The sequence below is a fragment of the Beauveria bassiana genome, assembly GCF_000280675.1.
Source record: "Beauveria bassiana ARSEF 2860 unplaced genomic scaffold BBA_S00020, whole genome shotgun sequence".
Classification (NCBI taxonomy): Eukaryota; Fungi; Ascomycota; class Sordariomycetes; order Hypocreales; family Cordycipitaceae; genus Beauveria; species Beauveria bassiana.
Window position 1 is genome coordinate 220,152 of NW_007930855.1, and position 22,243 is coordinate 242,394.

A 22,243-nucleotide genomic window follows, 5' to 3' on the forward strand; every position below is an offset into this window, starting at 1 on the left:
AAGAAAAGAAAAAAAAAGAAGAAAAGAAAAGAATCAAGACCGCACATCTCTATACAGACCAGAAAATACCGATTTGATATCAACTAGTGGAATACGATCATGCATTTGACACCATGATCTTGCGAAGCTCTCCGATTTGACCGACGCACCAGTGGCTCCTCCCGCTCGCGGCCCGCCAACTGGCCACAGGTCGTCGGCGTCACCAAATCCAAGAACAAAACTTTCAAAGACGCATTTGATGGGCTTTCCATTCAGTAGAAAAGTTTTACGCTTAGATCTCTGGCTTCATGTTACATAAATTCGTCCATCAATGCGCTGGGGTATCCTGTCGTTGTCAAACTGGCGCGCCTGCAACCCACCCGGGTAGGACTCTCGGTGGCCATCCTTGAAAAACCTTTCGAGGAAGCAGCTGTTCTCCACGGAGTTTGAGCCGACGCCCTGTCATAGCTTTTTATATATATATATATGTGGTTGTACTGCTTGTGTCCTTTTGCATGATCTATGTCGCGCGGTAAATGTAACGATAGCGGAAGAAGAAAAGTCTTGCGAGTCAGACCTGATGATTGTATTCACTGACATCGCTTACCAGATTCTCCTACTCGTCGGTCAATGTGATGTTCATAGTGACCAAAGCTTTGACTGAAAGCTCACTCAAATTCAAAATTAATATATCCGTGGCTAAAGTCTACTCTAAAAACACTGAACAAGGTCGTAGGGTAGGCCAAGGGTGCTGTTGAGAGTAGAGCCGGACGGCTTACGTCCGTGTTACCCATCAACAGCATCACTGAGGTGCACGGTTTCACATGCAAGGAAGAAACGTTGGAAACAATGCAGAAGAATTTACAATTGCTATTTGCCCTTTATAGATTACTCACGACGGCCTTCCTGCCACGTCCACATGCAACTCTTGACAGGGCGCGGTGCCCACACCTATATAGCCGAGAGGATATTATAGCACGCCTCTGCATTTGCATTACTGTATAGGAAAACCTAAGTGTTCTAGAAAAAAACCCATACAAGGCATGCCTTCCTCAGCGAAGGCTCAATCATTCGTCGTTGCTATTGATCGCGGCACACAATACACCTTGAACCTCATCACCCAGGTCAAGATCATGCAGGTCGGGAACAGACTGGCGGAGTCCAGCGTAAAGCGCGGGGGGGAAGCAGAAGGGGGACCTGTCACATCAAGTCAGCTGTGATGCACGTAGATACCGGTACACGGGCTTTTACTTACTTGTAGATGGAACAGCTCACGTCATTGGTCTGGAATCTTATCGAAGACACTTCTCCGCGACTTTGACTCTCAGTTAGTATCATGAACTGGCTGAAAAAGAGTGAACGTATTCAACTTACAGGGGCGCTGGAAGTGCCCAGCATCTGCCGACGGAAGGTACTACGTATGAGAGTCCTCGGTAGTTGACATGCTGGTAAAGTGTAACCTAGAATAGCGCAAAAAAACGTCAGTCAAGGCTACAAAGTTTAAAGGACACAAGTGAACTTACCCCGATGTTTTGGGTATCAGCAGTAGTCTCTTGGGCGGCGTCTGTAGCAGAAGCGACTGTCGCCATTGCGGCGGTGAGAACGTTGACGAAGTGCATATTGGTTGATGATTGGTAATGTCCAAGTTGGAATGTTTTTGGAAACTTGATGATGAAGGTGTTATTCAGGAATTGCCAAAGAGCAGAATCTACATTTATAGTTGGTCTGTGGAAGCTGCACAGTCCTACTCTAGCCCTCATCAAGTGTCGGTGTGTAAGTTGGTGACGACTTATGCGGGAAATCTCTCCGCGCGCCTCCAAGACATATTAGCTGAGATGTGATAACGCGATATGCGCACTTCAAGACATGTTCTTCATCATATTCACCGACTACAAGTTGACTCAGTATGGTTGTGACGGATGGTCCGAGCCGCGAACCCCGCTCATGTCTCTTACTGATAGCTACATCCAAAAAGCTTTGACAGCAAGCTGTACGACCATGTATACAGTCACCAGGTCTTCGGAATTGGTTGCCGCTTCTTAAATCCTTTTCCTGAAGTGTCAAGACAAACATGCATGCATGGTGCATGGAGACTGCCGAGGCACCATGTCAGCTCTCCTTGTCCTGCTGCGGCCACTTTGTGCTGCTTGAAGATGTGGATGCCGCAGAAACGTAACGAGACATTTCTATCCCAACAGAATGGCAACGTTCCATTGAGATATACGGATACAGGCGCTCTGAATGGGCCCGTGGAAGGGGAGGGGCAAAGCGTTGAGAAAGCGGTGCTTTGAAACAGTCGACGCTTTGCCCTGGTCTACTACCAGGCGAAGCACCGTAGATCTTTTCAAAAGTGTACTTCATCATTCGCTACCTATTGGCATACTGATAGAAAAGGGTCGAGGTTATATGAGGCGAAACGCCATTCAGCTCGCCACCGCGGACGCCTGTCTCGGCCGGTAGACGACACAACGGCGGTCCACATGTAGATCCTGCGCCATTCCGCATGTGCGAGGGAAATTGTTGCCTAAACCTTGTCGCTCTGGCAAATTGACTTGTTATGCTTGCCGATGACTAATTATGTATGCAATTGAGTTATTACTGACCGTGAGGCTGATCTTGAAGTAACAGGCTGTGCGGCTGTATGCTTGATGCGGTTACATAAACGGAAGCCAATCAAAGCTGAAGCTAGCTAACTAGTTACCAGTATGGTGTCGACTTTGAGTGCAATGTCTTGTCTTGCCATGTCCGGCTGACCAGAGGTCCCAGCAACAATATACTCCGACGGGCAGAGCTGTCGTAGCAAGTCAGACACAAGTAGCAGGGTATAAAGAAGACTGTCTTGATTCAATACGTTGTGCGCCGTTCAGCTCCGAATTCAGAATAAAAAAGTTGTGGGGTTTGTCTCTCCATACCAAGTAAAAGTCTCTAAACGTGAGCCTACAGGCTACAGCGGCCTCCAGCTTCACGGCCAAGATGTCGCATGGATCCAAATATGTGACCAGCAAAAGCCGTCTACAGTACAAATCATGTTGTGTATTAATCGGGATGAGCTGAGTGTGATACCAGAGCTGAATGTGATACCAGAGCTGAATGTGATGCCAGAGTTTGATGTTGTTATCTGAGAGGTTCTATATCTACCCCTCGACGCGACCTGCAATCTTGCTTGTCACAGCCATCGTCTTGATACAACATCAAAAAAAATCATGAAGTCGATTTCTTTGGCTTCGGCTATACTCTTTCTTCCGGCGTTTGCAGTCGCTGCTGCCAACTCCTCAGCTCTCCCTCTTGCCGGGGAAGAAGTGACTGTGGAGACACCGTCTGGTACAATCATCGGCGCCGTCACTGGCGTTGAAAGCTTCAATGGCATACCATTCGCAAAGCCTCCGGAGAAAGAATTACGCCTGAGGCCTCCCGTCAGGCTCACCGGCAACTTTGGCGTGTTCAATGCCACTGGCAAGGCAGTTGGCTGCCCGCAGATGCCGCCCAATTCTGGAGCAGTGCTTCTCCCACCACTTGCTGGTAAAAACATCACGCCTCCCATCTGGGACGAAGACGGGCCGCCCAAGGGCAAGGAAGACTGCCTCACTGTCACTGTTCAGCGCCCAAAGGGTACCCGGGCCGACGCAAACCTGCCAGTCCTCTTCTACATCTTTGGCGGGGCCTTTATGTTTGGCGCAACAAACGCCAATGATGCCGAAAAGTTCATCACGTTTGCCGAGCAGCAGAATCAGGGTTTCATCTTTGTAGGCGTCAACTACCGCCTCGGAGGCTTTGGGTTCCTAGGAGGATCCGAGATTTTGAAAGAGAAGAGTACAAATCTGGGTCTCCGCGACCAGCGCATGGGTCTCGAGTGGGTGGCTGACAACATTGCCTACTTTGGCGGAAATCCCAGAAACGTCACCCTCTGGGGCCAGTCGGCTGGCTCCATCTCCGTGTTTGATCAAATGGCATTATACAACGGTAATGCCGCATATAATGACCACCCGCTCTTCCATGGCGCAATTCTAAACTCGGGCTCCGTACTTCCTACAGAGTATGTTGACTCGCAGAAAGCTCAGGCTATTTTTGACAAAGTTGTCGATGCAGCAAACTGTACTTGGTCCAAAGTTTCACAGCTAGAGTGCCTTCGTTCTCTTGAATATGAGGACTTTTACCGTGCGGCAAATTCGGTCCCCCGCGTTCTAGACAGATCTTCTCTGGCCCTGTCCTACCTCCCCCGGCCCGACTACGAGCTTTTGCTAAAGAGCCCAGACGCCCTTGCTGAGGCGGGTACCTACTACGCCGTGCCGACCATCATCACCAGCCAGGAAGACGAAGGAACCTTTTTCTCCTTTGCGCAGATTGACCTCAACAACACAGAGGCTCTCGTCAACTACCTCTCCGACACATTCTTTGACAGAGCAACGAGGTCCCAAGTGGCTGACCTTGTCGACACGTATCCCATTGACCCTGCCGAGGGTAGTCCGTTCCGCACCCTACAGCTCAACGAGTGGTACCGGGATCATTACCGCAACGGAAACGGGTTCAAGCGCGTCGCGGCCCTCTTGGGCGACTTTGTTTTCACACTTGTTCGTCGCCTCACCCTGCAGGGCATGGCAACGTCGCATCCAGAGGTCTCGCTGTGGTCCTCACTCAACTCGGTTGCCTATGGAGCTCTGCCCTATTGGGGCACGCCGCATGGCACCGATGTGGGCATGATTTTCAACGGCACCGGTGTTCCCGTTGCCGTCAAATCGACAAGAACTTACTACCTCAACTTTATCCACAACCTGAATCCTAATATAGGCGTAAAGGGCTATCTAGAGTGGCCAAAGTGGACTCCTGACGGAAGGCAGCTGTTGTGGACCACAAAGTTTGGCAACATGTTGAAAGACGATACCTTTAGGGAGAAAAGCTACGAATATCTGAAGAATAATACCAAAGCGTTTTATTTCTAGGCATGAAAATAGGTTGATAGCTACAAAAAAAAAACAGCTCGTTAGATTTGTACTAATTCGATTAGTTTTAGTTACGTTCCGCGTGCAAGCAAGTTTTCTACGGACATTACGTGCAGATAGATGTGTATCAAAAGACAAATAGGCTGGCATGATGAAGCAGAATCCGAAAAAAAATGGGAAAGAAGAACATAAATTTATCTTTGTACTTTTGAGGATAATTAGGATACTGCATCGCAATGCTTTCGCAAAAAAAAAACAACATCATCAAAAGGTGAAGGCGAGCGCCAAGCCGCCGACAGACCCGGCTGGCTCTCCCCGGATGCCGGAAGAGAAAACCGGAGACAAAAGTCCCTTGCATACTGCGACCGAAGGCTTTCCGAAGCCCTGCATAAATATTTGGTGGGGAAGAATGCGACGATCTATCGTAGGCGGCTGCATTTGGGGTTACTTTCTAAGTGGACGACTTGCATAGGTACCGATTACGCGTCTTTAATAATCTTGGCAAAAAATATTGCGGCGCTTGAATACTAGAAACAGAAAGTTGTTGAGTCCATATCAACCGGTGTCATTTCCTGGTTGCCATCTTGCATCATTGCATCTGGTAACTAATAATAAAGTGGCGATTTAATTATGACCTCAGTGACGCTCTTAGCCTCGCCGATTTAGAAAAAAAAACGCATCCTCATTTAGACTCAATGCATTAGTTAGTTAGATTCATCTTCTTCCACATCCGACTTCTCCTCCGCCTTTGCCTCTTTCTTGCTGCCCCTCTTCACCGGCTTCAGCCACTCCTCCATCCCCTCCGGCCAGTACACGCGATTCTCAGGCCCTCCCATGCCAAAATCCTCTGCGCTCACAACGACCTCCTCCTCCACATCTCCGCCATCCCCATTCATCTCCCTCTTTGCCTTTCTCGCCGCCGCCTTTTTCGCAGCCCGCGGCTCGTCGTCGTCGCGCTCATACGGAACCACGTCATTCGCCAGGTCCCACCCCGGCAGCTTGTACGTGCGCATGAGCTCAAATACAGCCTGCTCCTTGTCCTTGGCCTCAATCATGAGGTCCATGTCGCGCGCGCACGGCGGCAGCACCTTGACGCGCGCCGAGTGCTTGCGGCGCTCGCGCGGCGTGACGGCGGCGGCCGTCGGCTCGCTGTAGTGCATCTTTTGCTTGATGCTCTTTCGCGTCCACGTCGCCGTGATGCGCGGGTACAGGTCGATGATGTCGCGCGTGCCTTCGCGGAGGCTCGCGTCGTCAAAAATGATGTTGTGGTGGTGGTAGTCGAGCACGAGCGGAATGTTGAGCTCCTCGCAGACGGGCAGCAGGTCGTGCACGCTCCACCCCACGTCGTCGTTTTCAAGCACCAGACGGTTCTGGACACCTCGCGGCAGCTTCTTGTAGTTTTCGCGGAAGCGGTCCAGGGTGGCCTGCTTGTCGCCAAAGATGCCGCCCATGTGTAGAATCATGACCGCGTCGCGGTCCAGCTGCGGTGGCAGCTTGAGCAGAGACAACAGCTCGTCGTGGTATTCGAGGTCGCGAAACGACGCATCGACGACTTCTTTCCGTGGGCTTCCTAGCTGCGTAAACTGGCCCGGGTGCGTCGTCAGACGGTGTCCTAGCTCCGCCGCCACCCGGCCTGCCTCGGCGAGCGCGTCGGCCGCAAAGGGCGCCAGCTTGTACCCGTACTCGGCGTGGCTCGCAAACGGAAACATTTCGCTGCTCAGGCGCAGAAACTTGATGCCGTACTTGTCGTTCCAGCGCAGCATCTTGGCAATGTCGCGGGCGTTGGCGAGTCCCAGATCCTGCACAAACGCGAGGCCGCGCGAGACGTCGGCCGGCTTCGACTTGTCGGGCCTGTTCTTGGTGGGGTGCTCTGGCTGTGACGGGTCGAGGAGCGGATGCCGATGTTCTAGGATCGATGCTATGCGACATGTTCGTGATGAAAAGACTGGTGGATTGGCTGTTCGGAGATATGTATTCAAACAAGCCTTGTTGGCAATCAGCTGGTGTCGTGCTAAACGCGCGTTGGGAGAGACATGGTAATTCTTACATAGCCTAACCGTCCGGACCATGGCAGTGGCAAAATGTCGCTGTTGACGGGCGGAGCGCGTCTGGCGCCTCTCTCAACGGCGACGGCTTCATCGTCGTTTTCTGCCTCGTCGTCCTCTACTTTGACGTCTGGGGTTTGCGTCTTTGCTTGTGGCCTCGCTTCTGGCTTCGCTTGTGGCTTTGATGTGGTGCGTGTTCTCGTGCGCTTCTCGACAATCTTGACTTCTGATTTAATCTCCGGTAAAGGCTCGATGGATTCCTCCTTTACTTGCTGGGTAGATCGACGCGGGAGCTTGCGGCGCGACAACGTCGCCGCCTCAACGTCAACGGCGACCATTTCCACGACAGCCGTCTTTCGCTTTGGTGCCATGATGGACAATGACAGATAAAATGGCCGCGAAATTGTCGACTTCCCAATGCTCGGGATCCCGCGATAATGACCTAGAGTGCGACGAAATGATTGCATGCGATTTATTTGCCAGTTTCCCGTTGGTGGTGAAGACGGATGTCACCGATGACGCTAACAAGAACGACTTTTTTAACAGTAGGTAGGTGTCGCGAAACGCTAATTGTGGATGTAAAGATGAAAATTTGCACGTTGAATGCCTAGGTAAGATTACCTAAATAAGCGCGGACCCTTAGGTACACGGAAGAGGGTAGGGAAGAGGCGAAATCCCCTGAAATCATCATTGCGATCCCGCGCCATGGTTGTCGATGTTGACTACTGGCTCAGATCGCACGCCCCGTAATCTGGTGATGCAATCGGACACCATTACGATCAGGTATATTAGGATCTGAAGTCCGGATCGCTCATCACATTTGAGTAGTATATTTTCCTTTTCTTTTTATTTCTTTCTGTAACTGCTTTCTTTTTTCATACACAAACGGCTCTTCAGCTTGCAGTTTGTAGCCCTTTTACGCCGTTTTACCCAGCTAGATCGATGACGATCATCTACGCGGAACGAGAACTCTCGGCAATGAACGATAAAAATACACAAACAATTCAAAGAAAGCATTGTAGAAAACTGCGTCTTGAAATGGGAATATTTTTCACATTTAGCAGTGAGCCTAGCCCTCGTCACAGCTTGTCAATGCGCACATAATCCAGGAAGCCTACAAAATTGAGCCCGCTTATCACTGATCAATCTGCGTGCTCGGTTCTCCGCTCCTCCACCGGCTGTCGGTTTAAATGATATTCCCTAAGAAATCTAAGGCTAAACGCGTTTGCCACCCTTTGGCGTCAAATCTGCACAACTCTGAGACGGCTGCTAGTCCACTGCCAGCATTTCTTTCTCTCTATCTTGCCGCAACTTAGCGGATAGCTTTTGAACAGACTTGTTCGAGGCTAGCCATGCACATTCAGCTGCACAGTCTCCCCCGTAGGTTGCGTTCAGTGGCTTGAAGGTAGAATCATCACCTAACAATCGAGTCAGCTCACGATTAAAGCCAGATCGGATCGGCTTTCCCCTTTCTCACTTGATCTTCCGATTGAAACTTCGAGCCCGGGGCTCGCGATCGTCAGGGGCCACGTCGGAAGCCGGATGCCTATCCGATGTGGATATGGGACTGAACAGGGGTCATGATTCAAAAGTCAGACCACGGACGCGACTGCTGTTCGCGACTTGAGCAGCAACAGCAGTCGACTTCAAGAGCAGGCGCAAGTGGAACATAGCACTCGCAAACAGCAGTCGCGTCTTGCATCCCTTACAATAATGGCCGACGTGGAAGTACTGGCTGCCCAGGCAGATATCAAAATACCGCCATCATCTCAAGCCCCTCCCGCTTCCCAATCGCATTTCACGAAGTTTGAAAACTTTATACCCGACGATGACGCGCCGTTTGACAAGGAATTCGCGCGCCTGGCAGCATCCCAGGAGTGGATCGCGGGCTCCCAGGAATACACCAAGGAGCGTACGATTGCTATGCGCGCCGAGCTCAAAACGCACTATTTTTCCTCGTCGCAAAAAATTGAAGAACTGCCCGAAGAAGATGCCGCCGCCGACGAGATGACCAAAGAGGCTATTATACTCGAGGGGTACCAAGCCCTATGTGGCGAGGTCGGCCTGACGCGCTACGACACCACGGAAGAATGCCAGCGGGAGCTGAAAAAGACACTGGTCAACATTGTAGACTTGATTGACGCCCGGCGGACGATGAAGGAGGTCAAGATTTGGCAAGACTTTGAAGCGTTTCGGGCCTACACACTCAACGGCATGACGATTGACGTCGAAGAGGCGAAGAAGGATGGAGGGCACCTAGCGTCTTTGCTGCAGCGGCTCAGGGGGCGCCGGGGGCGAAGAATCAGGGGGAAAGGGAAAGATGGGCTCAAGCGAAACAAGGTGTCGAAACGTGTTACGAAGAACCGAAAGTGATTGGTCAGGGCAGTCACTTTTGAAGGATCTGGATGGAATATGATCGGTGTACTTGGAGGACGAGAGAAAAACATGTTTCCTGACACGAGGAACGTTTGCCTTGCAAGAATACTGCGCAATGTATCTCAGCCAGTCCATATGCCACCACTTCCTCTATTCAGCTTAAATTTGCCTCCGGCTACCTAACGGGTTAGGCTTAATTGGCCGACTTTTCTATTCGTACCAGAAATTTCGCTTTTCCAGCCATGCCGTTGACGGCTACAGCGGTCAATGAATGCTATAGGGCTGCTTGCCGGGCGCCGGGCAACTAGCAGCAGTTCTCCACAGTGTCCCCCCGCACTCTTCCCAACCCCGACGATCCGTCCGACGATTGAAGAGGTCGACTTACTCTCATTGGTTCATCAGCTTCCGTGCCGTCCTGATACTGATATAAACTCGCATGATTATATAGGAAGAAAGAATTTATAACCGTGCTACTTTGCCCTATAATACTACCATCGATTTGTACTGTAAAATGTATGCTTAGGGCTGGTGTGCTGGAGGGATGGTAAAAGGCCAACTCCAGACGTCTTGCAGCGTATTCATCTTTTCTGCGGTTTTAGTTCCACTACTGATATTCTAGTGGCCCCAGAATATCAGTAGGATTCGGGTGAGCGCCACTATGCGAGCCTTGTCAGAAGTAGCCACTGCTACTTGCCTGCCCCATAGTACTTCGGCTGCGCGGCTAACTTGCGTGCTAACACCAAGTACCTGAAACCTTTGGAGCTACATGGATTCAAATTCATCCCTGTAAATTGAATACCAGTTTGCTCTTTCCGTCAAAGAATTTCCCTACATACTTATATATTAATTAGCAAACTGTGACGACGCCCAGTGGGTCACAAAAAGCCGCCGGTCGAGGGGGGTAAATAGGACCCAACCGGCGACTTTACTGTACCCCGCGTGGACACCACGTATAAATACTGGTCCATCATTATGACTATGGTTCACGCCCAGTCATTGTTTGGCAGCTTCATCACCGCTCAAGAAACGTCACCATATTTCTCGACGCCACTCACTAGATACTCTGTACCACACCATGGTTAGACCAAGAGGAAAATATCGACCCCTTCCCGAGAAGCCGCTTATAACCTGGACGAGGTTTTACCTACCGCGTGATCAAGAATGGCCGGTGTGGACCGTGGATCACGACGACATCCACGCAGGCCCTCTTACCAGACTTCCTTGTCTAAGGCTGGGATTGGCAAGAATGGTGGACAAGCCCGATCAGGCGGCCTACATCATCGGTGAGTTGCCGCCGTCTTTATCCATCTGAAACGGATTCGCCATTTGCATGCCCACGTTACATGACCTGATCGCCGGAATGTTGCTAGAATGGTATACGCAACAAGACTTTAAAAACTTTGAGTCTTCCCCGGCCTGCGTCGAGTTTCTGCGAAACCTTCCTGAATCCGCAGCATCGGAAGAATCAAGCTCCCGACTGGAGCATTTGAACCTGGACGACGAATCTGCTCCCCTCCCAAAATCATCAGGAAAATCTCGGTTTCGCGTTTACAAACATAGTACTCGGCTTCCAACTAGAGAGCTGGAAGGGCTTGTCACTCTGACGGCATTTTCGGTGCCAGCCAAAATTGATGACAACGACAGCAGGTTCCTGGAGATCTCTCGTGCATTAGAGGCCAAGTTTTCCGCCTTCAGGCCCCAAGGCTACACTTGGTTGACAAAGCATGGCGCATCGAACAGGTTCATCTGCATATGGCTCTGGGTGCTCGAGGAGGACAGCTGGGTTGAAGAAAAGTTCGGAACGCTAAAACAGTCACAGCCTGGTGAAGATGACCCGAGCCGAGCTATACTCTGTCACATTTTTCTCTGGTCAAGAGGCTATGCGGAACCTCACAAAGAGGAAGAAGCGTCAGCAGCAGATCCACAGGCGCGGGAGTCGTGGGAACGACGTGCAGCGCTGGTGATGCCTCCCGCCACAGCCTGGGTGCAGGAGCGCTGGGACATACGGCAAGTGCCACGCTTCGAGGCCTCCTCTTCTGAGGAAGAGGGTGAAGGTCCGGAATGGGAGGAAGAATTGGAGGATAGGCGACGGCTCGAAGAGTTTAGAGCTCAAACAGAGAGACGGAAGACCAGTAATGACGCCAAGCCACAATGTAGTTACAGTGCAGCCATGCAAGTCTGCCGCCGAGGGTGAGCCTCGAGCTTTTAGTGAGAAGTCCTCAGAGGCATACCATTGTATGCTTCCAGGTCACAGAATGAGAGAATTGATTAAACTGTACAGCTTTCTGACTGTGCTGACTACGCGTGATGATATACATGTGGCCCGTGGTTGTGGAGGATCGTCTTCCAAAATCCGTACCGTCTGTTAGCAGCCGAGTGTGAGAGTAATCCATGGCAACTTGGAGTTGCGAAAGCATGCCTGCATCCAATTATTATCCCCCAACGTGCCAATTCACTGTGCTTGCATTGTCCAGCTTTACCGCTTGCGAGTAGCGCACTTGTCCATAATCTGAACTTCTGCTTCGACGGGGGTCAAAGTCAAGGGGCAACTGCTCCCAGCACGAGATTGCTCCTGGGGCCCATGGCCTTAAAGGCCCAGTTCCTACCTATAGACCAAATTTTGTTTTTGTCCGGTAATCCAAACAAGTGATACATCTGCGCGACAAAGAAGACGTAGTTCTCGATGTTTTTCAGTGCATCTTCCTGCTTCAGGTTGGCGCACGTGGCAATGTCATCTATCAGTCCCTCCAGATCAGCACTTATTTCGCGAGGATGCTACCTAGTAGGTACTACAAGTAGGGGTTAGGACCAAGGCCAAACAAAGGCTGCTCACATGATTCATCATTGCCTGAAAATAAATCGTCTCCGCGGATCGCGTGAAACGCCTCGTGAAGCAAGGTAGCGCTTCTCGGAACACCATCGGCGAGGTTTGTGCCGTCGGTGATGAGATTGTTGGCATCTCGATAGTTGGCCTGCCTGAGGGTGGTGTTGAACGACTCTGGGCAGAGGATGACGGACGCGATTTCGACCTTCTCGGCTTCTCCCGCGGGAAGGGGTCGGTTGAGCTCCTCGATGTGCGCTGTGGCGGCCAACTGGCTCTCGGTGCAGTAATCGCCGCCCTTTTCTGTAAAATAGTACCCCTTGAGGGCGCTATGTGCGCCGGACCACCATGGCCGGGCGTTGGGCTCTCTTGCAAGCGCCTTCTTATATTCCTTTACTTTTTCTATGGTGACTATTTCATTGTCGTCATCATGGATCTTGTTGCCCAGATAATCATATGCTGGCTGGGATGGCAGGTGCGATTCAAGAAAGGTGCAGTCACAGAAGAGCCAAAAATGTTCCTTTTTGTACGGGCCTCCCTGGAAAAATGTGTACACCCACTCGAGTTCATCTGGTTCGCTGTCAGTTCAACGACTAAGATTTCAAGCAGAGCAGGAGGTGTGGTTTTCTCTTTCAAGTGAAAAGGGGTCAGACATTGTTACTTTGTGATTACGACATACTTTTAACTGTTTTGAAGCCCTCGCGTCTTTTTCCGGATGCCGGCATCTTGCCCTGGTTCTGGATATGAAAGATGGTGTTCATCGCCTTCCGGACATTTAGATTCGAATTATATCGGTCAATAGCGTCCAAAGCCTGCTCGACACTGAGCGTGCTTTCTGCAAGCCAATTATTTAGCAAGTTCATTTGGCCATCGCAGCTTCCAGCTACCTTGCCGCGCTGGACTGTGAAGATGTCGCTGATATCTACCGCGACGATCCATGGCAGGAGTTGGAGGGCGAGGAGGGCCGCAAATAGACGTCCAAAGCCAGAGAGTTTCGCCATTCTGCGATCCCACAGGCAAATGGCAGCGCAAGCGTTGCGAAGGTGGATGGCGTTAGGAAATGGTATAAGACAGGAGAAGGGGGAAGCAGAATGAGACGGGCTGTGCTATCAATGGCGGCGCCGATTCACCGCTGGTCTCATGGTTACCTAGCATACTTTTAATTTGGCTGCTTGCATCGGGGAACGCGGATGACTTTCCACGCTTGCATCGGAAGTGAAGGCTGTAGATGCAAGCAAGGATTGGCTCAGTCGGTGTGATGGAACTTTTACCACATACTCTTCTGGGCAATGCAGAATCGTGAGGGGGCGCAGAACTACACATACTAGTTTCCAAAGCCTGTTTATGATAACGCGTGCTGGCTACGTATGTGCTTCGAGTGCAGTGTGTGACCGAATCTGGGGCCAAGCTTGCGAGCACAGCACTTCCCTCCTATAATGCGACGGCTGCGACGGAAACGATGCCACGGAAACGATGTGATGGGGTTATGCATATTGCCGGTTCCACGAATACTTACACCTTGCACTCCGTCTAGTCAAAGATTTGGAGTAAGGCTAATCAAGCTCTGTAAGCTTAATTAGTCACATCGTCAACTTGAGCATCGCGCAGACGGACAACTCGATAGCGCGAATCACCTACAGGACATTGCGCAAGTGGAACTATTGAGAGCGGGGTGCATGTGGCGTATCAATACATGTTTATGTTGTTATATATATTATTGAGCTCCTATTCAATGCTGCTGCAAGCTCATAGCCGTACGAGCACGATGATACGGTGCGGGGTAAAGAGATGGTCTGTTTAGCAATGCGCTTTGTTTTTGAAACGCCGGCATTGTATCAAACAACGATTACAAGAAATAGTTAGTATCAAAATTAACGGAGTCTCGCCGCGAAACTGAAAAGGCTAAAACGGGCAAAAAGAAGAAGAAATATTGCGACGGTAAAATTTGTTCAAACTCTATGGCCAAGCAGGCCTCCAGTTGGCCAATTAATGAGAGCTACTAATGAGGTAAAATAATAGTGCATAATCCTACGCTAACCCGCAGCCACAATCTTGACTAAAATACCCTTGGTAACATAGCCCTTGGGGTAGGTCGGACCCGAATAAGTCGGGTTGCTAGCGTTGACGGCGACACCCTTGGAGCCACCGTCGGTGGCACATCCAATCAGGGCGGCGGCCTGCTGGGCAGAACTGGCATTTGGACCGCCATCGATCGTGGTGGCAATGTCGCTAAAGAGCACACTCGAGTCGACCGTCAGGTCAATGTGCTTGGCCACGGCGCGAGCGGTGCCGTGGGCGTACAGCTGCCACTCGGCGCAGTCGGGCGTGTCCTTGGCGGCCATGCTGAACAGTCTACCGGCGCGTGTCTGCGCGCCGTAAGCCCGCAGGTAGGACGCGATGAACTGCACGTCCTTGATGTCAACGCCCTGCGGATCGTTGTTGGGTGCGGTGTAGCAGAGCTGGCTCGCCGTTTCTGTGGGGTAGCAAGTTCGCGGGGCCAGGATCGGCCCGGCGATGGTGCCGCCCACGAGGCTGAGGGTTAGGCTAATAAAATAAGAGAAGGTGGGGAGCATCTTGAAAAATGGGGCTTTTTTTTTTGGCCGTAACAAACGCTTTTGGACGGGGGCTGAAAAATGTAAAAGGAAAACGCGGAGAATAGTGCTTTGTTTTGCCTTGACAACAACTGCGCTGGGGAGCAACAATTATCCCGGAAGCAGAGAGAATGCCGGCCAACTTATATCCTTTTACGAACCACTACGCCTAGTACATCTACCGATGAATAGTTTGCCTGTGGGTGAGCGCAGGCTGGCGGAGAAAATGGAACATCAACTGGGCCAAACGCTGCATATGTAGCCAAGAAGTGGCTACATTCGAAGCTGGCATCTCGAAAAACATGCGCAAATATATGCGCAAATATATACGCAAATATATACGCAAATATATGACGACAGATATAGACCAAGCAGCCCGGCTCAGGTCCGGCTCAACCAGGCTTCGCATGTCCGTTTGAGCAGTCATGGACTGGTCGGTGACGAGCCTCGTGTGTCTGGTGCAACTGCATATACCGACTGAGAACTTATGGTCCACGACATGATTCTTGCAGCAGTATGCATATATGCATACATACTCATGGATATATGTGTCGCCATCACTTCCCGAAGTATTTGCCGGTCCTCGTCTGCTAAGCTGCTGGCTAACAGATCGTCGGAAGACTAGGCAGAGCGAGATTGAGCGAGGACGGATAATCGGCATCACAATTCAGACTACTGAGATGATCTGCATGCATGCAGAAATTGTTCAATAATCATTGAGCTGCCTCCGACTTCGAAGCCGCCTTCGCTTGCGGTCAAGGGTGATGGAAGCTTTCGCTTCTCCCAGAGCGACCTTGTTCTTCTGTCCTTCGTCTCTCTCGCGATCTCTGACCTCTTCGTATTATTGGCACCTTGAACTTGTGACTCGAATGTCAGGGAACCATGGCGGCAGTTGTCCTCTCTTTGTTAGCCTTGCTGGCTGCGCAGAGGAGTCTGGTGCAGTCCGTCGGCATTCCTTATGCTCGCGACGTAAACTCAACCAACCTCTCTTACAATCCCCGTGTATGTAGCGTCTGCCTCGTTTATTGGCCTTGTAAAGAGAGATTGGAAAGCTGACATGTGTCCGTGTTCGACAGCCCGCCCCGGCATACATGGTTGACAACCAAGACAATTATTACCATGTCGCACCTGACAAGGGAAAACACAATGGCCCGGTATGGAGCTACTCGGGAAGCCTTGATGGTTATCTGAGCAATCTCCAGCGCGGCTACGTGCTCCGTGGTGGCTACGCCGGTTACAACGGCACCAGCAACGGCACCAGACAGACAAGCCTCACGTTTCCGACGCAGAAGCTACAATCATCGTCTGACTACTGGCTCTCGAAACTGGCACAGCTGGGAAGTGTGAGGTTTTGCCCGACTTTTAACTTTAACGTTCTTGTGCCTGGACCTGTACTGACGTCAGTTTTCCACAGCAACCACTCGCGGGCGGCAAAGACTACCAATTCTTCCGCAATGTCGTCGACGACTTTGGCGCCGATAACAGCGGCAAGTCCGACACGGCTGAGGCGCTGAATGCTGCCTCAGCCAGCTGGAACAAGGACTCCGTCGGCGGCAAGCAGACGCGCTGCGGCCAGCAGTGCGGCAACACTTTCTCGCAGGGCGCCATCCTCTTCTTTCCGGGCGGCACCTACAAGATCTGCTCGCCTGTCATACAGTACTACTACACGCAGTTCGTCGGCGACCCCAACGACATGCCCATAATCAAGGGCTGCGACAAATTTGAGGGCATCGCTTTAATTGACGTGGACCCTTATATCCCTGGTGGCGCGGGCCAGCAGTGGTACATCAACCAGAACCAGTTCTTCCGCCAGATCCGAAACTTCCGCTTTGATCTCACAGATATGCCCGAGTCGACAGATGAGAACGACCAGAACTACGTGCCGACAGGCATCCACTGGCAGGTGGCGCAGGCCACTTCGCTGCAGAACCTCGTCTTTGATATGCCGACGACCAGCAAGACCACTGCCGTGGGCATTTTTACGGAGAACGGCAGCGGCGGATTTGTCTCGGACCTCACCTTCAATGGCGGCAACATTGGCTGGCGTGCGGGCTCACAGCAGTACACGGCGCGCAGTCTGACGTTCAACAAGTGCAACACAGCCGTCCAGATGGTTTGGGATTGGGGCTGGAACTGGCAGGATGTCACCGTCAAAGGCGGCTCCATCGCGTTTAACATCTCCGGTGTCGGAGGCAAGACCAGTCAGGGCATCGGCAGCATCTCCATCATCGATTCTACTATTAGCGGGGTTGGCGTCGGCGTCTTGACCAACAGCCTCGCGACATCGCCAAACATTGTGCTCGACAATACCAAATTTACTGATGTCGGTACGGCGGTCAAGTCGACTGACGGAAGCACGCTTCTCTCTGGGGGCGCCGATCTATGGGCCACGGGCAAGCGATACAATGGCGACAAGGGATCAGTTGAGACGGGAATTGTAAAGGCCCCTGCACGCGGCAAAGGCCTCAACGGCGACGACGGCAAACTCTATATGCGCTCTCGTCCGCAGTACGAGAAAAAGTCCCCAAGCGACTTCTTAGTTGCAACCACAGATGGCGGGTGCAAGAACGACGCCAGCGGTGACCAGGCATCCTGCGTCAACGACTTCTTGCGCAGCGCTGTGGATAAGGGCAAGATTGCTTTCTTCCCAGCCGGCATCTACGCAGTGGGATCGACGGTGCACGTCCCGACCAACTCGGTGATCCAAGGCTCGTCGTGGTCCCAGATCATGGGTTCAGGCTTTTACTTTAGCGACATCACGAACCCCAAGGTCATGGTGCAGGTTGGTAATAAGGGCGATATCGGCACTATGGAAATCACCGAGATGCTCTTCTCAGTGCGAGGTGCCACGGCGGGTGCCATACTGATGGAGTGGAATGTCGCCGCCAAGTCGCAAGGCGCGGCGGCTATGTGGGATTCGCACTTTCGCGTCGGCGGCGCCCTGACCACGCATCTCGACTTGGCCACTTGTCCACGCTTCAGCAACAACGCCGCGTGCATCGCCGCGTCGCTACTATTTCGCGTCACGCCGCAAGCAAATGGCTACTTTGAGAACGTGTGGGCCTGGGTCGGCGACCACGACAACGATCAGACCATTGTGAACCAGCCTGACTCGAGTGCTACTCAAATCTCCGTCTTTGCCGCGCGTGGCATGCTCATTGAGTCGCAGGGTCCTTCGTGGTTCTACGGCGGCGGCTCGGAGCACTCTGTCCTCTACAATTACCTCCTCAGCGGCGCCAAGAGCGTCTTCATGGGCCACATCCAGACGGAGTCGCCGTACTACCAGCCCAACCCCCGGCCGCCGGACCCCTTCCGCGCCGGCGCGCGCTTCCCTAATGACCCAGACTTTAGCGACTGCGAGTTGGCGGCCGCCGTGGAGGAAGACCGGTGCAACTACGCGTGGGGTATGCTCGTGATTGACTCGACCGACGTCATGGTGCACTCAGCCGGCCTCTACAGCTTCTTCAATGAGTACTACCAGGACTGTATCGCCAGCCACAACTGCCAGACGCGCATCCTCGAGGTCAAGGGCTCGACGGGTGTTGTCATCTTCAACCTCTTCACCGTCGCCACCGTCAACATTGCGAGCGGCATTGACGGGACCAAGGTTCTACAGAAGGATAACCAGCGGGGCTTCACCACCGAGGTCAGCGTTTGGGTGCCGCTCCCCGGGTCCGACACAGTCGACATTATCTGGATCGACACTAAAGTTTGGGAAACCCCGACAGTCACCTGCTCGGCTCCGTCGTGCATGTTCATCATTCCGACAACGCGACTGGGGTCCACGACGACAATTCATCCCAACAACTACACGACCTCGTTCGAATACGGAGGCTTCGGGCCGACCACCATCGGCGGCTCCACGACGACCGTCTTTATCACGTCAACTACGACCGTCGTCATCGAGGTTCCGGGTATCACCACTGACGGCATTGGTTACTCAAACGTCAATGTGACATCGGGCTCCATGCCCATCACTGTCCGCCCTAGTGTCCCCATACCGCCCATGGGCGTGACTCTGCCGGACGGGAAGGGTGGCACGACGGTTCGAACCGTGCCACTTCCACCCTGGCCGCGAATTGACGGTGGTCCCACTGTCCCGTACACCGATCCGGCGACTCTCCCGCCTCCCTCCGGCGGCGTCGGACCCGGCTCCAGCACCACCTACTACACGCCCGTCAAGACCCGCATCACAGTACCCAGTGCTACGGTGACCACGGTGACGTTCCCGGCCTCTACTGGAGCCGTCACCATTAATTGTCCCGCCGAGACGTCCATCGCCTTTGCTACGCCTCTAGTCGTTGTCGCTACCACGTGCACGGGTTCGTCCGCCCATACGCTGAAGTTTACCTGCCCGACCACCCGCGTCCTTACATTCCTTGGGCCCGCCACGGTCGAAGCCACGGTCGATTGCTCTCTAGTCACGTCTTGGACGACTGGTTCCAGCTCCACCACGACGCCGCTTCCCGTCTACACAAACTGGCCGCCCGTCATGCAGATCATCCCCAAGGACAGGAAGATTGACAAGCCAGAACCCGACGACCGCGGCGTCCATGTACCCTGCGCCGCGTGGTTCTTCTTCCTTTGCATCACTTGGGGCAAGGTCAAGGTGCTGTCCTGGTACTGGATCCTGCCACCGGGCATCTACGGCCCCGGCCCGCCGCCCATCAAAAACATCCTGCTCCCGCCTGGCATCACCATCAAAGGCAAGCTGCCACCCTGGCCACGCCTGACCATCGGCCCAGACCACCAATTAACGACCGAGAAGGAGCCCAAGTGTGAAACTAAGACGGCTGAGGCCTGCACCTGGACTACGTACATCACTGGTGGCGAGACCAAATCCTCAACATCAGCGTGCGAGACCATCACCGGCTGCTCCATCAGCATAACTGAATCGTCCACCGAGGTCATCGGCAAGCAGACTATTGCGCCCGTCGGTACCTGGATTGCAGAACACTGGCCGACCACGACCCTGGGGGCCGCATACACCAACTCCGTCTACGCCACCCTGATGGCGCGCATGGCGCGCGATGAAGCTGAAGGCGAAGGCACCACCCTCGACGTCACGCCAGGGCCGGCTGCCGGCCCCACGTGCCCCGGCACGAGCAGCGCCTGCGGCGGCACCGTCTGCAGCGGCTACTGGTGCACAGCGTCTCCCACAGGACCCCCACCGGCGTACCAGGATCCCAATGACCCCAACTCGGGCGGCTACATGGCGCCGACCAAGACCATCGGCACAAGCGAACCTCCCTCTGGCACGGGCAATCCCCCGTCCGACACGCCCACGACGCCGCTGAAGCGTGGGCCCATCAACTGCTACAAGGAGAGCGACTTTCCCGGCCACGCCGATCTCCATTCCGGCTCCCAAGATGCCGGCGCGAAGCAGTTTAGCGGGCAGCTCTCAAGCGACAAGATGCTCATCGGGCCGGGCGACCCGCCTGTCAAGTATCGCTACACGGACAAGCGCGGCGTCAACTACGACTACTCGTGTACCTGGGTGAGCGGCTGCAAGACCAGCGTGGACAAGCAAAACTTTCAGTTTCCCGACGGCAACAATACGAGCCAACTCACTGCTTACGTGCTCGTTAGAGAGGACTATACAAAGTGTAAGTGGGCTCTCTCTCTCTCTCCTCGTATTACACTGGGGGGGAATGAGGGGGCCAGGGAGGTTTATCATATGTAGATGGGATGTACAAATGACAAGAAAAAAGCTAACAAATTTGCAATCTAGGCAACAACGGGGGCGTTGGGGGTTCGTGCCAAGTTGGGTGTCTGCTGTACAGCTTTGAGGGCGGCCGAGGCGATCCGCCGGACCCGAGTTGTAAGAAATTTGATTGTAGTATATGCGGTTCGCCAGGCGAGCCAATAGAGTGCCAAATATGCTGTAGGGGCTAGAGGTTTGATAGATGATTAATGATATGGTTCACGTTCACTTCATTTCCAAGCTACTATTTGTAGTATCTATACTTGTAATAGAAGAAAGAGATGAGAATCTTCTGCTTCTGGTTGGACTGGAAGAGTTTTGGCAGGTAAGCAACGTCAGGATACAAGTGGAACTCCCTAGTCCTTGGCAGCATCTTCAATGACCTGCTCCACGTTAGCAAAGGCAAACTCGGCCATCGTCTCCTTCCAGAGCTGCGCGGAAACCTTTTCACCCTCTTTGGTGTAAATGATGGGCGCCATTCTGTTCGAGTTAGCGATTGTCCCCCCATGTGGTGCTTGCTGTAGGGAATTAACGCACGGCTTGATTTTTTGGGCAGACAGGTACTGGCCGTGTGTCTCCTCGTTAATGTGGTGGAGGGCAGCGTCGGTAATGTGGCGAGCGCCAACATCGGCGGTGTATCCAAGGCGGCGGAGGATGGGCTTGACCAGCTTGCCGCCAACGGTGCGGTCAACCTCGCGGTTAAACTGCGTGCCGCGGACCATGCCAGGCGTCGCGCAGTTGATGGTCACGACAGAACTAGGCACTCGCTTCGCTAGCTCGGCAATGTAGAACTGGCCGAGGAGCTTCGAGACCATCATGCGGTCGGTGAGATTGCTGGCGCCTTTGTCGAGCGCCGTAAAAAGCGGGACGCTAGTCTTTTCTTTAAAAGAGGTCCAGCTAGACACGTCGGATGAGGTGACGGTGATTCTGGTAGGACCGCCCTGGGCAGCACGCTTGGCCTTTGCGACGGGCAGCAGCAGAGCGATGAGCAGGGCAGAGGACAGGTAGTTGACCTGGATGGTCTCCTCGTGGCCGGTGCTCTCGTTGATGCGGAACTTGGTGGCACACATGCCGGCGTTGAGGACGGCATAGTCTATGCGCTGGAGGGTCTTGGTGCGCTCGGCAAAGGCGACGACGGAGTCGTACGAGGCCAGATCCAGCGGCCACGTCTCGATTGTAGCTTTGCCGCCGCCGCCACCGCCGCCAGAGGTGCTCTGCAGGTCTGCGACGGCGGCCTTGCCCTTTTCCTCGTTGCGGGCGCCAATGATGAGCCTGCTCAGGCCGAGGCCGAGGAACTCGAGGCCAATGCCGCAGTTGGCGCCGACGACGACGGCGACCTTGCCGCCGAGGTCGACGTCGGTGACCGCGACGGGCGTAAAGTTCCACTGGCGCGAGAGGAAGCTGGGGATGCTACCCTCCTTTTTCGCCGTGATATTGAACGGTGACGACGCCATATTCTTTGCGCGCGCGCGTGTGTGTGTGTGTAGAAGGGAGGAAGGAGTAGAGGAAGAGGAAGGGTAAAAAAAAATAGCAGCTACCTGTCAAGTAGCCTGTTGCCTGTCAGGCTTCTTGTTGCCATTCAGGGCTTTTTGAGGCCTGGCAACGCACCCTGCAATATCACACAGGCCATGTCCAGGTAACCCCCCCTCCCGTGCTACATGGACGACCCTTTTTGCTACGTGGACGAGCCTCACGTGATAGTAAATGTAGAGCTGGATGGCGGCAGCGATGGCGGCGGCGATATAATTGACGTGAGTAGGTAGCCTGGTTATTGTGTAGATGGTGGCAGA

At 53.1% G+C, this 22,243-nt stretch overlaps 9 protein-coding genes across 9 annotated transcripts; 4 read left to right on the forward strand and 5 right to left on the reverse strand.

The window, feature by feature from the left end:
- Positions 1-1,046: 1,046 nt before the first annotated feature.
- On the reverse strand, positions 1,047-1,568 carry BBA_06708 (uncharacterized protein; the record flags this gene model as incomplete). Its single annotated transcript, XM_008601805.1, has 4 exons — positions 1,047-1,176; positions 1,235-1,294; positions 1,354-1,439; positions 1,503-1,568. 4 exons carry the CDS (start codon positions 1,566-1,568, stop codon positions 1,047-1,049), a joined length of 342 nt encoding a protein of 113 aa, XP_008600027.1.
- Positions 1,569-3,182: 1,614 nt separating this feature from the next.
- BBA_06709 (carboxylesterase-like protein) lies at positions 3,183-4,916 on the forward strand (the record flags this gene model as incomplete). The annotated part of the gene is made up of 1 exon (XM_008601806.1): positions 3,183-4,916. One exon carries the CDS (start codon positions 3,183-3,185, stop codon positions 4,914-4,916), a length of 1,734 nt encoding a protein of 577 aa, XP_008600028.1.
- Positions 4,917-5,620: 704 nt separating this feature from the next.
- Positions 5,621-7,332, reverse strand: BBA_06710 (UV-endonuclease UvdE; the record flags this gene model as incomplete). The annotated part of the gene is made up of 2 exons (XM_008601807.1): positions 5,621-6,901; positions 6,964-7,332. 2 exons carry the CDS (start codon positions 7,330-7,332, stop codon positions 5,621-5,623), a joined length of 1,650 nt encoding a protein of 549 aa, XP_008600029.1.
- A 1,342-nt stretch (positions 7,333-8,674) lies between these two features.
- BBA_06711 (uncharacterized protein) lies at positions 8,675-9,334 on the forward strand (the record flags this gene model as incomplete). The annotated part of the gene is made up of 1 exon (XM_008601808.1): positions 8,675-9,334. The coding sequence occupies one exon, from the start codon at positions 8,675-8,677 to the stop codon at positions 9,332-9,334; it is 660 nt and encodes a 219-aa protein (XP_008600030.1).
- Positions 9,335-10,412: 1,078 nt separating this feature from the next.
- Positions 10,413-11,531, forward strand: BBA_06712 (uncharacterized protein; the record flags this gene model as incomplete). The annotated part of the gene is made up of 2 exons (XM_008601809.1): positions 10,413-10,620; positions 10,708-11,531. The coding sequence occupies 2 exons, from the start codon at positions 10,413-10,415 to the stop codon at positions 11,529-11,531; spliced, it is 1,032 nt and encodes a 343-aa protein (XP_008600031.1).
- Positions 11,532-12,126: 595 nt separating this feature from the next.
- Positions 12,127-13,159, reverse strand: BBA_06713 (uncharacterized protein; the record flags this gene model as incomplete). The annotated part of the gene is made up of 2 exons (XM_008601810.1): positions 12,127-12,728; positions 12,838-13,159. The coding sequence occupies 2 exons, from the start codon at positions 13,157-13,159 to the stop codon at positions 12,127-12,129; spliced, it is 924 nt and encodes a 307-aa protein (XP_008600032.1).
- Positions 13,160-14,191: 1,032 nt separating this feature from the next.
- Positions 14,192-14,731, reverse strand: BBA_06714 (uncharacterized protein; the record flags this gene model as incomplete). Its single annotated transcript, XM_008601811.1, has 1 exon — positions 14,192-14,731. One exon carries the CDS (start codon positions 14,729-14,731, stop codon positions 14,192-14,194), a length of 540 nt encoding a protein of 179 aa, XP_008600033.1.
- A 900-nt stretch (positions 14,732-15,631) lies between these two features.
- BBA_06715 (Pectin lyase fold/virulence factor) lies at positions 15,632-20,432 on the forward strand (the record flags this gene model as incomplete). The annotated part of the gene is made up of 3 exons (XM_008601812.1): positions 15,632-15,751; positions 15,826-16,092; positions 16,164-20,432. 3 exons carry the CDS (start codon positions 15,632-15,634, stop codon positions 20,430-20,432), a joined length of 4,656 nt encoding a protein of 1,551 aa, XP_008600034.1.
- A 377-nt stretch (positions 20,433-20,809) lies between these two features.
- BBA_06716 (short-chain dehydrogenase/reductase family protein, putative) lies at positions 20,810-21,907 on the reverse strand (the record flags this gene model as incomplete). Its single annotated transcript, XM_008601813.1, has 2 exons — positions 20,810-20,933; positions 20,991-21,907. The coding sequence occupies 2 exons, from the start codon at positions 21,905-21,907 to the stop codon at positions 20,810-20,812; spliced, it is 1,041 nt and encodes a 346-aa protein (XP_008600035.1).
- Positions 21,908-22,243: the final 336 nt, after the last annotated feature.